Raw genomic sequence first — 13,964 nt, 5'->3', positions numbered from 1 at the left:
GATCCCTGGCCTAAGTATGCTTGCTGCTGCCTCCCATGATTTTTTTAGAAGGCCTTCGGCTTTGCGATCCATGGGATCTTTTAATTGTGCGGCGTCCTCAAAGGGCAGGCTCGTCCTCCTAGCTACTTTGGCCACTGGGACGTCTACCTTGGGTATCTCTTCCCAGCTTGCGCAAACTTCCTCCTCAAATGGGTACCTTCTTTTTACCCCTCTAGCGGAGAAGGAACCTGCGTCTGGTTTCTTCCACTCCTTTTGGATAATTTTAATGATGTTTTTGTGGACAGGGAAGGTATGTTTACGCCTCTCCCTAGTCCCCCAAATATCTCATCCTGCAGGGTGCGTGGTTCTCTGGGCTCTTCCATTTTTAATGTAGCCCTGACTGACTTAATTAATTCTGTTAAGTCGTCCTGATGGAATTCTGTTAAGTCGTCCTGATGGAAAAGGTATCTTTTGTAGTCCTCATCGTCTGAGGACTCCTCGGCCGCCTGCTTCTCTTGCTCCGATCCGATAGAACTCTCGGAGTCGGAAGGCTCGTCAGGAACATGCGCCTTTTTCTGGCGTTTCGCTGGCGGCGCCAGCTGTGACGTTAGGGCTGATCGAACCTCCTCCTTCACCAGCTTCCTAACGTCATCCAGGAATCCCCCCGATTCCCCTTTGACTAGCCTAGCTACGCATGCCTTGCATAGAGGCCTCTGGTATGTAGCTGGCAGTCTCGTCCCGCACTCCACACATTTTTTGGGTTTTGTTCTGGGGGGGATGTCTTTTTTTATCCCCCTGACAAACAGAGGAGAAAGTATTTTTGGGGGGGTAAATATACAATTTTTCCATATACAATACATTGGATTTTGCATTTTGTATTTTTTGCCGCACTGGCTACTTACGGCCGCTGAGGCTGAGGTTTAAGCTATCTCTGGGGCTGGAGCACTCATTACTATACCGGTGCTGCAGACACCCTGCGACCTGTAGTGCTGGTCCACCTTCTGGCTTCTCTCAGGTTCCTTATTTTGAATTTTCACGCTCCTGCGCTAAGCCCCGCCCCCTCCGTGCGGCTCCTGATGCGAGCGTGATGACGTCACCACGCTGGGCACGTGACACGACGCCCCGCCCCCCGCCGTCAAAGGGCTTCCTGGAGCGCCGCGCTGCCACTATACGAGGAGGGGGACTGAGGCTCCCGCTTTGTACCTCCCCATGGGCCGCCGTGGGAGGAACCTGGACCGGGGGTTACCACCCTATGTGGCGTCCCGGGAGTCGTCTGGCTGGGAAGGGAGGACAGGCTGACCCACTGCCCTCCGATCCGCCCGTGAGTAGGCTTCCGGCTGGCTTCTCCACCAGCCCCTCTCAGAGATCCTGCCTCCTGGCAGGACAGGAAGACACTGAGGAAAGTGGGGAAGGGGGGGAGCTTTTAACCTCTCAGTGTGTTCCTGTCCTATCAGGAGGAGGCAATCTCAATTGGTGCTGTCGTGGAGACGACTGGGGGAAAACTGTAATATGGGTCACAATATTGACTCTGAAGTGTCTATAAAAAAGGACATCGCTTCATAGGGCAGCCCTGCTGTTCACTATTGTAGCTCATCGGTGGCTCCCTGGGGTTCCCCCATGTGCATGAGTTTACCTCTCGGTGTTGTGCGCAGAGTACACCACCTATGATGGCAGTGAGCAGAGCTGCAGCAGTTCACCTTCTCGGGATGCAGTGGACCGTATAGGATAAATCGGAATAGTTAACAAAAGAGGAAGGCTCATGGCTGACTGCACAGCTCAGAAGGAAGATTACTTAGACGGTAAGAACAGATATCTTTAGCGGTTGAAAGCATCAACGCGTTTCAAGACCGTTCTGGTCTTCTGGGTCTGATCCTAGAGAAAACACCTTGATTTCTCCAATAAAGATTATCAGTTCATCTGAATTTGACGTCTTCTAAGTAACCTTCCTTCCGAGCTGTGCAGCCAGCCGTACTTTTATTACCTATTCTGATTTATTACAATCCCCATTCTGTCACCCAGTGCTAGACAGATGTGCGCTGCTGACATCTCCAAGATTTTATGGCTATTAATACGTGTATTTTGTCTTATTACAGTTTGAACAGGAGAACCAGAGACTCGTCAGCGAGATGAACAGTCTGTGCGATGAAGTAAGGTAAACTTGTCCCATGATCTCTACTTTGCAGTAAACCTGTTTTTTACATTTTAGGTTTGATTGTACTGGATCAAATCGTAAGGAGGCCCTAAATATACCGTAGCTTCTGTGCTGAGAGATAATTGGCCAGAGCCTGAGGCTGCACTACTGACAGTTCCTGTTCTGACTTTTATAGGATGCAGTGGAGACCTTGTGTACATTCAAATCACCATCTTTTGAGATGAGCGGGCAGGTACACTCGCATAAGGCACTACTCGCTTGAGTAGTTTGCCTTAGCGGGTATGCTCGCTCATCTCTACTCAGAACGCATCGCTCATTGTTTTCAATGGGACCGTAAAACGCATCACATGCATCTGATGTTTCCTATTGAAATGAATTGGAAACACTTGCGTGTGAAACAAGCGCTGGAGGATCGGAGTTTCAGAGAAGTGATGCAAGTCGTTTTTGATTGAAAAATTCCGTGCATCCGTGGGTAAAACACATGTTCACAAATGTGATATCAGGCCGGGTTTCTAAGCCCAATATCACGCTTTCCCATACGAAGGTAGCCTTAAAGGGGTTGTCCCGCGCTTAAAGAGAAAATTTTTTTTTGCCCAGTACCTGTAAAGGAATACTGCTGCCAGGTGTTATTAAAAAAAAAAAGAAAAAAAAATTCCCTTACCTGAATCCCCGTTCAGCAACTTTAAAAAAATCTTCTTTCCAAGATGGCTGCCGCTGGTCTTCTCCCACGATGCACCGTGGATGTTCTTCTGCTGTCTGTGCTCCACTGCCGATTCCAGCCACCTCATTGGCTGATCGGCACCATGTGACGGGGGCGGAGCTACGCGATGACTCTGAGAAGGGGGAGGAGCCAGGACGCAGCTCGTGAGCCCGGCCCCTCCAGAAGAGGATTCCTCTCTGCGCAAGTGCGACTGTTGCGGCGACCAGAGGAGAAGTTTAGTCGTCGCCATGGAGACGGGGACGCCAGCACCTGGAGGGGGTAAGTATATAACTTCTGTATGGACAATATTTAATGCACGATGTATATTACAAAGTGCATTAATATGGCCATACAGAAGTGCAGAACTGCACTTGCTTCTGCGGGACAACCCCTTTAAGTGTGAGGCATCTTTTATAGATTCTATGGGGAGATTCCCTTGTCTTAAATGTAGTATTGCACAAAATTAAGTAATCGAATTTGTGTCTATATTCTAATATTTGGGGGTTGTGCTTCCTTCTAAGCCTCAAAACTATTTCTGCCTAAACCTAAGACTGTTCTATGTATGTATGTTATGCATGTATACATGTGTAGAAATTAAGGGGTAATTGTATTCAAAAATATATCTTCAATAAAAATGATCTGCTTTAAAAAGCAAAAATACTTTGGATTCAGCAATTGCTTCCCGACAACCTGTTTTTGTAATGATGCCGACCCAGCATGCACCTGATCAATGTGGCCATGCAACACATTTCCCTGCAGGGCAAATGTATTACCAAGTGGGCATTCTCTAAACCCCTTAACGCTGCAGGAGTTTATCGATGGATAAATAAAGGGGTTATGATTTTTTTTTCCTTTAAAGGAACGAGGAAAAAACGAAAATGGGGAGAAAGAGCTACGTCCTTAAGGGGTTAAAGCATATGGATCTAATAGGGGGTCCTGCTACTGAAGTAGCATATGAAAGAGAATTTTATTAAGCTTGAACAGTTCTTTTTCATCCCTTAGTAACCTTTCCAAAAATGGCTGGTTACCAAGGGGCCTTTAGACAAGGCAACGGTAAAAACACAGCAGCTTAGTCTAAGGCCAGCACAGATAACTACTGACAGCCAGGTTCCTTTTCAAACAGCCTGGAGAACCCTCCGATCTGGTCCGTTTAACTCTTTACATGCCGTGGTCCATAGCGACCAAGGTATGTAAGTGGTTGATTGGTGAGAGGGGGAGCTTCACCCCACAATGCAATCATGGTATCAGTCTCTGCAATTGAACAAAACTCTGTAATAATACTATCCAGGACATGTGGAAGCGATCCTTATGAAAAAAAGTACTTACAAGACAGACATGGCCCAGGCAAGGTGTTTGCATTTTTTCCAGTATAAGATCAAATGCTTGCGAGAACTGCTTCCTGGAGACACAGCAGTACGACTGATGTTTGCCCTGGAATTCCTTAGTCAAATGGAGCTTGACAGTTCCTTGAATTTGTTCTACATGTCTGACATGTCGTTCCAAATTGACCCCTGGTGGTGAAATTTGGAACAATTATTTCCCCAGTCGTCTCCACGACAGCACCAATTGAGATTGCCTCCTCCTGGTAGGACAGGAACATACTGAGAGGTTAAAAGCTCCCCCCCTTCCCCACCTTCCTCAGTGTCTTCCTGTCCTGCCAGGAGGCAGGATCTCTGAGAGGAGCTGGTGGAGAAGCCAGCCAGGATTACTTACAGGCGGATCGGAGGGCAGTGGGTCAGCCTGTCCTCCCTTCCAAGCCGGACGACTCCCGGGACGCCACATGGGGTGGTAACTCCCGGGCCAGGTTCCTCCCGCGGCGGCCCATGGGGGGGGTACAAAGCGGGAGCCTCAGTCCCCCTCGTTACAGCGTGGCGCTCCAGGAAGCCCTTTGATGGTGGGGCGCCGCGTCACGTGTCCAGCGCGATGCCATCATCGCGTCTGCATCAGGAGCGGAGGGGGCGGGGCTTAGCGCAGGAGCGCGAAAATTTAAAAAATATAGGAACCTGAGAGAAGCCAGAACAGACCAGCACTACAGGTCGCAGGGTGTCTGCAGCACCAGTACAGAAATGAGTGCTCCAGCCCCAGAGACAGCTGAAACCTCAGCCTCAGCGGCCGTAAGTAGCCAGTGCGTCAAAAAATACAATGCAAATATCCAGTATGTTGTGTATAAAAAAATTGCATATTTACCCGCAAAAATGCTTTGTTTGTCAGGGGGATAAAAAAGACATCCCCCCCCCCCAGAACAAAACTCAGAAAATGCGTGGAATGCAGAACGAGACTGCCAGCTACGTACCAGAGGCCTCTATGCAAGGCATGCGTAGCTAGGCTAGTCAGAGAGGAATCGGGGGGATTCATGGAGGACGTTAGGAAGCTGGTGAAGGAGGAAGTTAGATCAGCCCTAACGTCACAGCTGGCACCGCCAGCGAAACGCCAGAAAAAGGCGTATGTTCGCGATGAGCCTTCCGACTCCAAGTTTTATCGGGTCGGAGCAAGAGGAACAGGCGGCCGAGGAGTCCTCAGATGATGAGGGCCACAAAAGATACTTATTCCATCAAGACGACTTAACAGAATTGATTAAGTCAGTCAGGGCTACACTAAAAATGGAAGAGCCCAGAGAGCCACGTACCTTACAAGATGAGATATTCGGGGGACTAGGGGAGACGCGCAAGCATACCTTCCCTGTCCACAAGAATATCACCAAAATAATCCAGAAAGAGTTGAGAAAACCAGACGCAGGCTCCTTCTCCGCTAGGGGGGTAAAAAGAAGGTACCCATTCGAGGAGGAAGTTTGCGCAAGCTGGGAGGAAGTACCTAGGGTAGACATCCCGGTAGCCAAAGTAGCCAGGAGGACGACCCTGCCCTTTGAGGACGCCGCACAGTTAAAAGATCCCATGGATCGCAAGGCGGAGGGCCTTCTAAAAAAAATCATGGGAGGCAGCGGCAAACATACTTAGGCCAGGGATTGCAGCCACTTGTGTGGCGCGGACTCTGGGGGTATGACTAGAGCAGCTGGAGCTACACCTAACCAATAAGATGCTGAGGGAACAGATTCTAAATTCCCTTCCGATCCTGCGTATGGCAACAAATTTCCTAGCGGACGCCGCGGCCGAAACTGTCAAACTCGCGGCGAAAGCTACAGCCCGCTCTAACTCAGCCAGAAGAGTGTTATGGCTGAAATCGTGGTCAGGCGACCTAGCCTCAAAAAATGAGCTATGTGCCCTCCCGTTCTACGGCCAGTTTTTGTTCGGACCGGACTTAGACAAGATTCCAGAGAAGGCGGCCGACAAAAAGAAGGGATTCCCGGAAGAAAAGCCACAGAGAGGGAGGGAAGACCTTCCGGACCCCAGTGCAACAGCCCGAGGCCTACCGAGGCAAGGGCAAGACAGGCCGCTGGAGTTACCCCAAGGGGGGCAGAGGAAGGAACATCCTCTTTAACCCCCACCAGGGAGAGCCAAAGCAGAGACCCTGACGCCATCCCCGTAAGGGCAAGGCTGGGGAGCTTTGTGTATCAATGGGCCGCGATTTGCGAAGGCCCATGGATCCCAAAGATCTTACAGCAGGGATACCGGATAGAGCTGGTGTTCCTCCCCAGAAGAAAATTCATTATCATGGGAGGCTCCAAACAACAGTTACACCTACTAAGGCAAAACGTTCGGGACCTGCAACAACTAAACGCAATATCCCCCGTACCGCAAGATGAGGAAACCCAGGGCCACTATTCCAGGCTCTTCCTAGTAAGAAAACTCTGCGGGAAGCAGCGTATGATAGTAAACCTGAATCCTCTGAACACCTGCATCAGATACAGAAAATTCAAGATGGACTCCATCGCCTCAACAATAAAGCTGATTCCCAAGGGAGCCTACATGGCATCCATCGATTTAAAGGATGCTTATTTCCACGTACCGATCCACGAGGGGTCCCGGAAATACCTAAGGTTCGCAGTGGATATGGGCAAGGGAATAGAGCACCATCAATTCAGATGCCTGCCCTTCGGGATCTCCTCAGCACCCAGAATGTTCACCAAAATTATGGCACAGGTAGCCGCCTACCTGAGGAAGGAGTCGGTCCTAATAGTACCCTACCTGGACGATATTTTAATAATAGCAGAGTCCAGAGAACTCCTAGCGGAACACCTGGGGATAATGCTAGAACTTCTCCAATCCTTAGGATGGATCATAAACTGGGAAAAATTCAGCCTAGATCCCGACAAGCAGAAGACGTTTCTGGGAATAACGCTCAACTCAGAATCGCAATGCTCCTGCCTACCCGAGGAAAAAATACAAAAAATCCGACGGTTAGTCAAGACCTTCCTACGGAGACGATTATGCACAATTCGGGAAGCCATGTCTCTCCTGGGAAGCTTGACGTCATGCATTCCAGGAGTGGCATGGGCCCAGGCTCACACCAGAGCCATGCAAGCCTCAGTCCTATCCACGTGGGACAAGAGTCAGTCCTCTCTAGGGACAAGAATGTTCATCCAAAGCACGGTGAAAACATCCCTGCGGTGGTGGACATCCCCAGAGAACCTGCGGAGAGGGGTTCATTGGCTACAAAACCCAGCCACTCACATCACAACGGACGCAAGCGCCTGGGGATGGGGAGCGCATGTGGGGAACCAGTTCTTTCAGGGCCCCTGGCCTCAAAGGTCGAAAGAACAGTCCTCAAATTACAGGGAACTACAGGCTGTATGGCAGGTCCTACAGCAGTTAGGGAAATCGCTACGGAATCGGCATATAAAGATACTGTCAGACAATATCACAGCGGTCGCCCATATACGACACCAAGGGGGCACAAGATCTCCCGCCCTGCAAAACATCGCACAGAAAATTTTTCACTGGGCAGAGGGGCCGGATCTTTTCGATCACGGCAACCCACTTGAAGGGGACACTAAACCAAAAAGCGGACTTTCTGAGCAGGAGGCAAATAGACCCAGGAGAATGGTCTCTCTCCCTGGAGGCGTTCAGAATCCTGACCAACCGGTGGGGGACCCCACAATTGGACCTGTTCGCAACCAGGGAAAATGCCAAAGTAAGCAACTTCTTCTCCCTCCGGCCGGGAGATCGGCCGACAGCAGTAGACGCCCTAGGCCAAGACTGGGGAGAGGGGCTGGCGTACGCCTTTCCTCCTATACCGCTGATCCCCAGAGTCTTACAACATTTGAGAACCCAGGTATGCACACTAATCCTGGTGACCCCCTTCTGGCCCAAGAGAAGCTGGTTCGGTCTTCTAGCAACATTGAGCGTCCAGGACCCAGTCACCTTCCTACCTGGACGGATCTTCCATCGCAGGGGCCACTGAAGCATCCGAGCCTAGACAAGCTCCACTTAACAGCATGGCTCTTGAGGAATCCTCACTAAGAGAGAAGGGATTCTCAGAGAGGGTAGTAGGAACGGGATTCTCAGAGAGGGTAGTAGGAACGTTAATGTCCAGCAGAAAAAAGACGACCCACCTTATCTACCAGAAAGTTTGAAGGTTTCCCTCATGGAGACAGGGAAGGGATCGTGGGGATTCTATCCTGGACATCCCTCTAATCTTAGAGTTCTTGCAGGTGGGCCTAGAGATGGGCCTCTCTCCAAGCACACTGAAGGTCCAGGTCTCAGCCCTTAGCGCCATATGTGAAACAAAGTTCGCAGACAACAGATGGGTCAATAGGTTCCTAGCAGCAGCAACTAGATTACGACCTAGGCCCATAAATCTTTTTCCAGACTGGAACCTTAATTGGGCTCTAAGGGCCATGACAGCGGTACCATTCGAGCCGATCGAAGCACTACCCATAAAAATGCTTACTATGAAGACCATTTTCTTAGTAGCCATCACCTCCGCAAGGCCGGTTAGCGAGCTGCAGGCCTTGTCCATTCGCCACCCGTTCCTGAAAATCTCGGACACCAAATTAGTATTTAAAACAGACCCGGCTTTTATGCCAAAAGTGTCTAGGTCCCAAGACATAATAATCCCCTCATTTTTTAGTAAACCTAAAAACGAGGAAGAAAAAACCCTAAACTGCCTGGACGTTAGGAGAGCAGTCCTAGGCTACATAGATGCGACAAGCCACTGGAGGCGGGACGACAACTTGTTCGTCCAGTTCAGTGGCCCAAATAAAGGGAACAAAGCAGCGAAAAGCTCCATAGCCAGGTGGATCCGCCTAGCCATCATATAGTCCTATAAAGCCCTCGGGAAGGAAATCCCTTTAGCTCTTAAAGCCCATTCTACAAGGACAGTAGCATCCTCATGGGCCGAACATAGCTCAGCCTCGGTCGAGCAGATATGCAAGGCCGCAGTCTGGAAGAAACCCCACACGTTCGTTAAACACTATAGGGTAAAAGTGCAGCAGGACGAGGACATGGTCTTCGGCCGCAAAGTCCTCTCGGCAGCAATCCCACCCTAGGAAAACTTTAGTTGGTACGTCTCAATTGGTGCTGTCGTGGAGACGACTGGGGAAAGAATAGATTATACCTCCCCGATAATCGGGTTTCCAATAGTCTCCACGACAGCACCCGTACCTTCCCCCCCTAAAAAAGTAGTATAGAATATAATTTCCAAAAAAAAAAAAACCCCGGTTAGGGGAAAAAATTTAGGTTGAGCTCCTACCCCAGCAATTCGTTAGAATCCACTGAGGAAAGTGGGGAAGGGGGGGAGCTTTTAACCTCTCAGTATGTTCCTGTCCTACCAGGAGGAGGCAATCTCAATTGGTGCTGTCGTGGAGACTACTGGAAACCCGATTATCGGGTAGGTAGAATCAATTTTTTTTTTAACATGGATCACTTCCACATATTCTGGAAAGTAGTATTAGCAAGTCTGATTCAATTACTCCCAGTACATGTCATTCTAGACACACCTGACTAGGGCTACTTTTAATTAGGATCCCCTCTATATACAACTTATATTAAAAACAACTTAAAGGGCTCTAAATGGTTAAAAATTGGTATACCCCCCCCCCCCACCCCCACCCCTCTCCCCCATCAAAGGAAGTTATGGATGAGACCTACTGCTATACAGTGGCATGTGTTGGAACCTGCTGTTGCTGGTATATGTCAGGGAATAGGTTTGACATATATATAGGACTCTCGTCAGACATGTGTGATACATACAGAACCTTGTTTTTCAGCTCCTTTTTATCCTGGGGGGGTAGGGTGGTGGGGTGGTTATAGTATAAGAAATTGCAGCAGTTTGCTAGCAGCTTCCGATAGATGATATGGATTTATTTTATTCTAATTATAACTTCTACTTTAATTCACCCTGCAGCTGAGCTGAGTAACACATAGACATCAAATAATCTGATTACCATATGAATACCTAATACCTGCACTGCACATTTTTTTTTTTTTTTGCATTATTAAACAGGGCTGCATTGGCTTTTAAAGAGGTGGCACATTTTCTTATAAGCGCTCTCTTGTAGTAAGCCCTTGAAGCTCTTGCATGGTCTGGTCTGGGGAAGGGTGTATGGCAAGATTATATATCAAGCGGTCTTGTTAGATCACATGATCGTGTGCAGCGCTTACATGCATTCCCTCCTGCAATACAACCAGAAGAATCTAGTAAGTGGCTAAAAGGGTTTTTTTAAAATCTTTTTGGCGCATGGACCGCTTTTATAAAAGCCCCTTTTAAATGAAAACTTCAAGCAAAGCTTGTATACAGTTATCTGTACTGCAGAGCATGATAAACGGACTCGGAGAACACCAGGAAGCATATAAATTATTTCACGCGTCGCCCTCTCAGGCATAACTTCATCCCGCTCGCTCTCCCCTTCCTCTGTCACTGCTGTTAACTTTAGCAAATGGAGCTTTATCTGGACGGGATACAAACCGAACTCTCATTCAGTGAACACAAGTGTTGAAGATGGTGAAGAAGTAAAACATTGAGTAGAAAGTACAACTTTTTATTATACATTCTGTAATGTTTCGTTACAGAAAAATCCCTTAGGCAAAATACTTGCTGAACCCGCCTGCACTGGAGCCGATTGCTGTGGAATCCGCGGTCTGTGTCCGCACTCCGCACGGAGGATATGCAGCAGATACCATTTAAAGCATGCTATGTAAACTCGCTTTTTCCTTCACACTCACGAAAACAAAGTATGATTCCCGCATGCGGAGGAAAAATTGCACCATGCTCTATTTTTTGTTGCGGACTCAAGTTAATGGAAGCGGTCCGGCCCACAGCTTGTCAATAATTTACATTGCGGATAGACCACCAGTACCCGCATCTTCGCCTAGCGACGTCGCAAAAAAAAAATTTAACTTTTTTTTTTTTTTTTTTTTAAAGTCTGTACTGCACAAGACTGACGGCGAATGTCTGCGGTCATTCGCAGTACAGCAAAAGCAGTTACATGGGGTCGCCGGCCGTGGTCAGAGCCGGAATCTGCATCCGGAATCTTGCTCTGTCACGTGTATCTGGCCTAACATGTTGGGGAAATTTCCTAAGTCCGGCATTTCTGTCATCAGGCTTAGTATAATTTACCACCATGAGCAGAATACATGAAGTGCAGCCCATCATGTATTGGGCACATCTCGCCACCTCTATGCCGTTTCTCAGAAACGTATGCCAGGTTTGACCTGGTGTACGTTTCTGGCATCATTTTATGCCAATTTCTGGCGTAAACTATACTTAAATCGGTTGGTTTGAGTGGCAACGCCCCCCCTGAAAAACTCTGCACAAAAATATGTGACTTTGCTAACTTTTTGGAAAAGTGGTGAGGCCTGTATAAAAAGCGACAAACAGCACAAAAGTCTGCATCTTCTTCAGAAACTGTCGTGAAAGCTGTTAGGACTGTCCCCTGTGGTGCTGTTCTGCTAGTATTTTAGTTTAGGAGGTAGCGGCACTGAACATTACATACTGTACCTACCCTAACCGTAATGGCCACCAGTGAAGAAAGGTTCCAGATTTCTACTAGCCTAAACGGCAATGACGCTCATGCATATTTTTAGTTTCAATGACTATTAAGATATTTTCAAAAATGGTACAGGATACAGGGATAATTAGCCCCCACGCAGGGAGCTAATTATTGTCCTCGTAACTTACATTAGATTTTAATACAACATGTTACTCCTAGTGTGGAGTAATGGGAGGGGGTAACCAAGGGTATAAAACAGGGTCATCAAAGATCCAAATGGTGTAGCCTAGTAAAATTCCCCCTTGGAAGCCGGCTTCAGTTTTTTAAGTAGATGTGAAAATGTGATGTAGTCCTGGAACTTCGAGATGGCTAATCTGGGGTTCCCATGTAGCTAGGAAATTCGTTAAGTATCCGTCCGAATAGTATAGCATAATTGAAGAAACTCTATTGATTACCTCTGGAAAAGAGAGGTTCGGGGATTTCCATCTAGAGGCCATGTGGACCCTTGCGGCCATAAAATAACCTGTATAAGTTTATGGGCTCTGAATCTAATCTTATGGGAGCGATCCCTCAGGAGGAAGACCGTGGATGATTTGGGTATCGGACCCACAAATAGCTGGTTTAATAAGTTATGAATTTGCGTCCACAGATTCTCCACCTCCGGGCAGGACCACCAGGTGTGGCGCATACTGCCAAAACCTGACAGCCTCAGAAACAAAGCGGGGAGGAGGATGGGAACAGGCGGTGCAGTCTCTGTGGCGCCAAAAACATTCTGTGTAGGGTTTTGACAGGTTTCCATGAGGGTAACCTGGCAGCTGCCCCTAGTGAGTGTGGTACAACAGTGCCGCCATCTTTCTAGGGACTTGTGCATATTTATACCACTAAGGTGCAGCCTGCTCCTCTGAGCCACCCATCCCCTACATTACGGTTGGTTTTTGCTGATAACCGGTGTACGGTTTTCTGCGGTGCCACATCGGTGGTGTGTATATAAAGCAGACCTCCGGCATAGATACTATTGTGTACTTGTGCTGTAATGGTACTTGCTGATTCCCAGCTCCCGGTTTACAATTCATTTCGCAGTGACCTTGCTGTGAGCGAGTGTGAGGCCAGACGGGAGCGGTATGTGAAGTGTTACCTTTCTACAATACACTTATATCATGTACTTGCTGCCTACCTGTACTTGTACTTACATTTACTGTTCAAGTGGCCATTACTTTTTGTTGGCTCCTCTTTGACTCCACCTGATAAGTGAAATTCTGATCATAGTTTACGAAATCCCCTGTTTCCTCCACTATTCTTCAATAATCAAGTATATTTTCAGGACAAAAACGTAATTTTGGGTCAGGAAATCGCATAAGCACAAGTTGTTTAAAAATGTAGTGACTGGTAAAGGAAGGGCACATCTCTGTCTACAGTAGGACATTGACACTTATATTATAAATGATCTTCTGCTGAACCTTCAGCCTTTTTAAAGGGATTGTCTAGTTTAGGAAAAAAAGGTGTCTGCTCTCTATTTGGGCTTTATTGGTTAATAGAGGACTAAGTGAACAAAGAGCATCTGTCGCTTGAGGTTTTCTGTATTACGTACAGATGCCATTGATTTGGAATTGATACTGTATAATGCTTAATGTCTCCAGCAGAGGTGCTGTATCAATTGAACCCTGGCTGCCACCACTGATGGGTGGGGCCACAGCAGAGGGAAACTTTGTCATCTGCTTATGGTCAAGCGGCCCTTCTGACAAGTATGGATAGTCTAAAGTGGAGAACTCAATTATTCACTTTGTAGTGTGTCTGTGTATATGTGTATATGTATATGTGTATGTATATAATATATATATTTTTTTTTTCTAATTTTATTTAACTGAGGTATAACAGGAGGGCATAGAGGAGCAACCCTCAAACCATTTAACCCCTAAAGGACGTGTCCAGGGGGAGGAATAGGGAGAATGTGAGCACAACAGAAGGCAGTCGCCCCAGTGGTAGGATGATGTTTCAGTGTAGTCTTTGTACCTTCCTAGAACCAGAGGAGTCGTAGACACAGTAATTGAGAGAAACTACGGAAAACTGATTGTTGGCTCATGTTATATAATGGCAAGCTACGCACGGCCCATACGCAATGGCAATGTTAATTGCATATGGGCTGTGGGTCGGACGTCTCCAATGACTTCAATGGAGGCTGTCCACGTGAAGTCCATAGCAAAATAAAGCATGCTGCAATTTATTTATTTTTATTTTAGTTTTTATTTTTTCTCCTCCGCTCAGGAAGTACGCAATCTGTATCCACAAGTGCGAGCGAATAAGCAAGT

At 47.6% G+C, this 13,964-nt stretch overlaps 1 protein-coding gene across 1 annotated transcript in view; it reads left to right on the top strand.

The window, feature by feature from the left end:
- The window catches only part of STX18 (syntaxin 18), a 144,601-nt gene that overhangs the window by 112,333 nt on the left and 18,304 nt on the right, over positions 1-13,964 (top strand). Inside the window, exon 8 of the mRNA XM_066573291.1 lies at positions 2,073-2,131. Within this exon, the coding sequence (XP_066429388.1) occupies positions 2,073-2,131 (59 nt within the window). The remainder of the gene's footprint in view (positions 1-2,072; positions 2,132-13,964) is intronic.

This window comes from Eleutherodactylus coqui, chromosome 7 (assembly GCF_035609145.1).
Source record: "Eleutherodactylus coqui strain aEleCoq1 chromosome 7, aEleCoq1.hap1, whole genome shotgun sequence".
Classification (NCBI taxonomy): Eukaryota; Metazoa; Chordata; class Amphibia; order Anura; family Eleutherodactylidae; genus Eleutherodactylus; species Eleutherodactylus coqui.
This window is presented reverse-complemented; position numbering and strand designations above follow the sequence as displayed.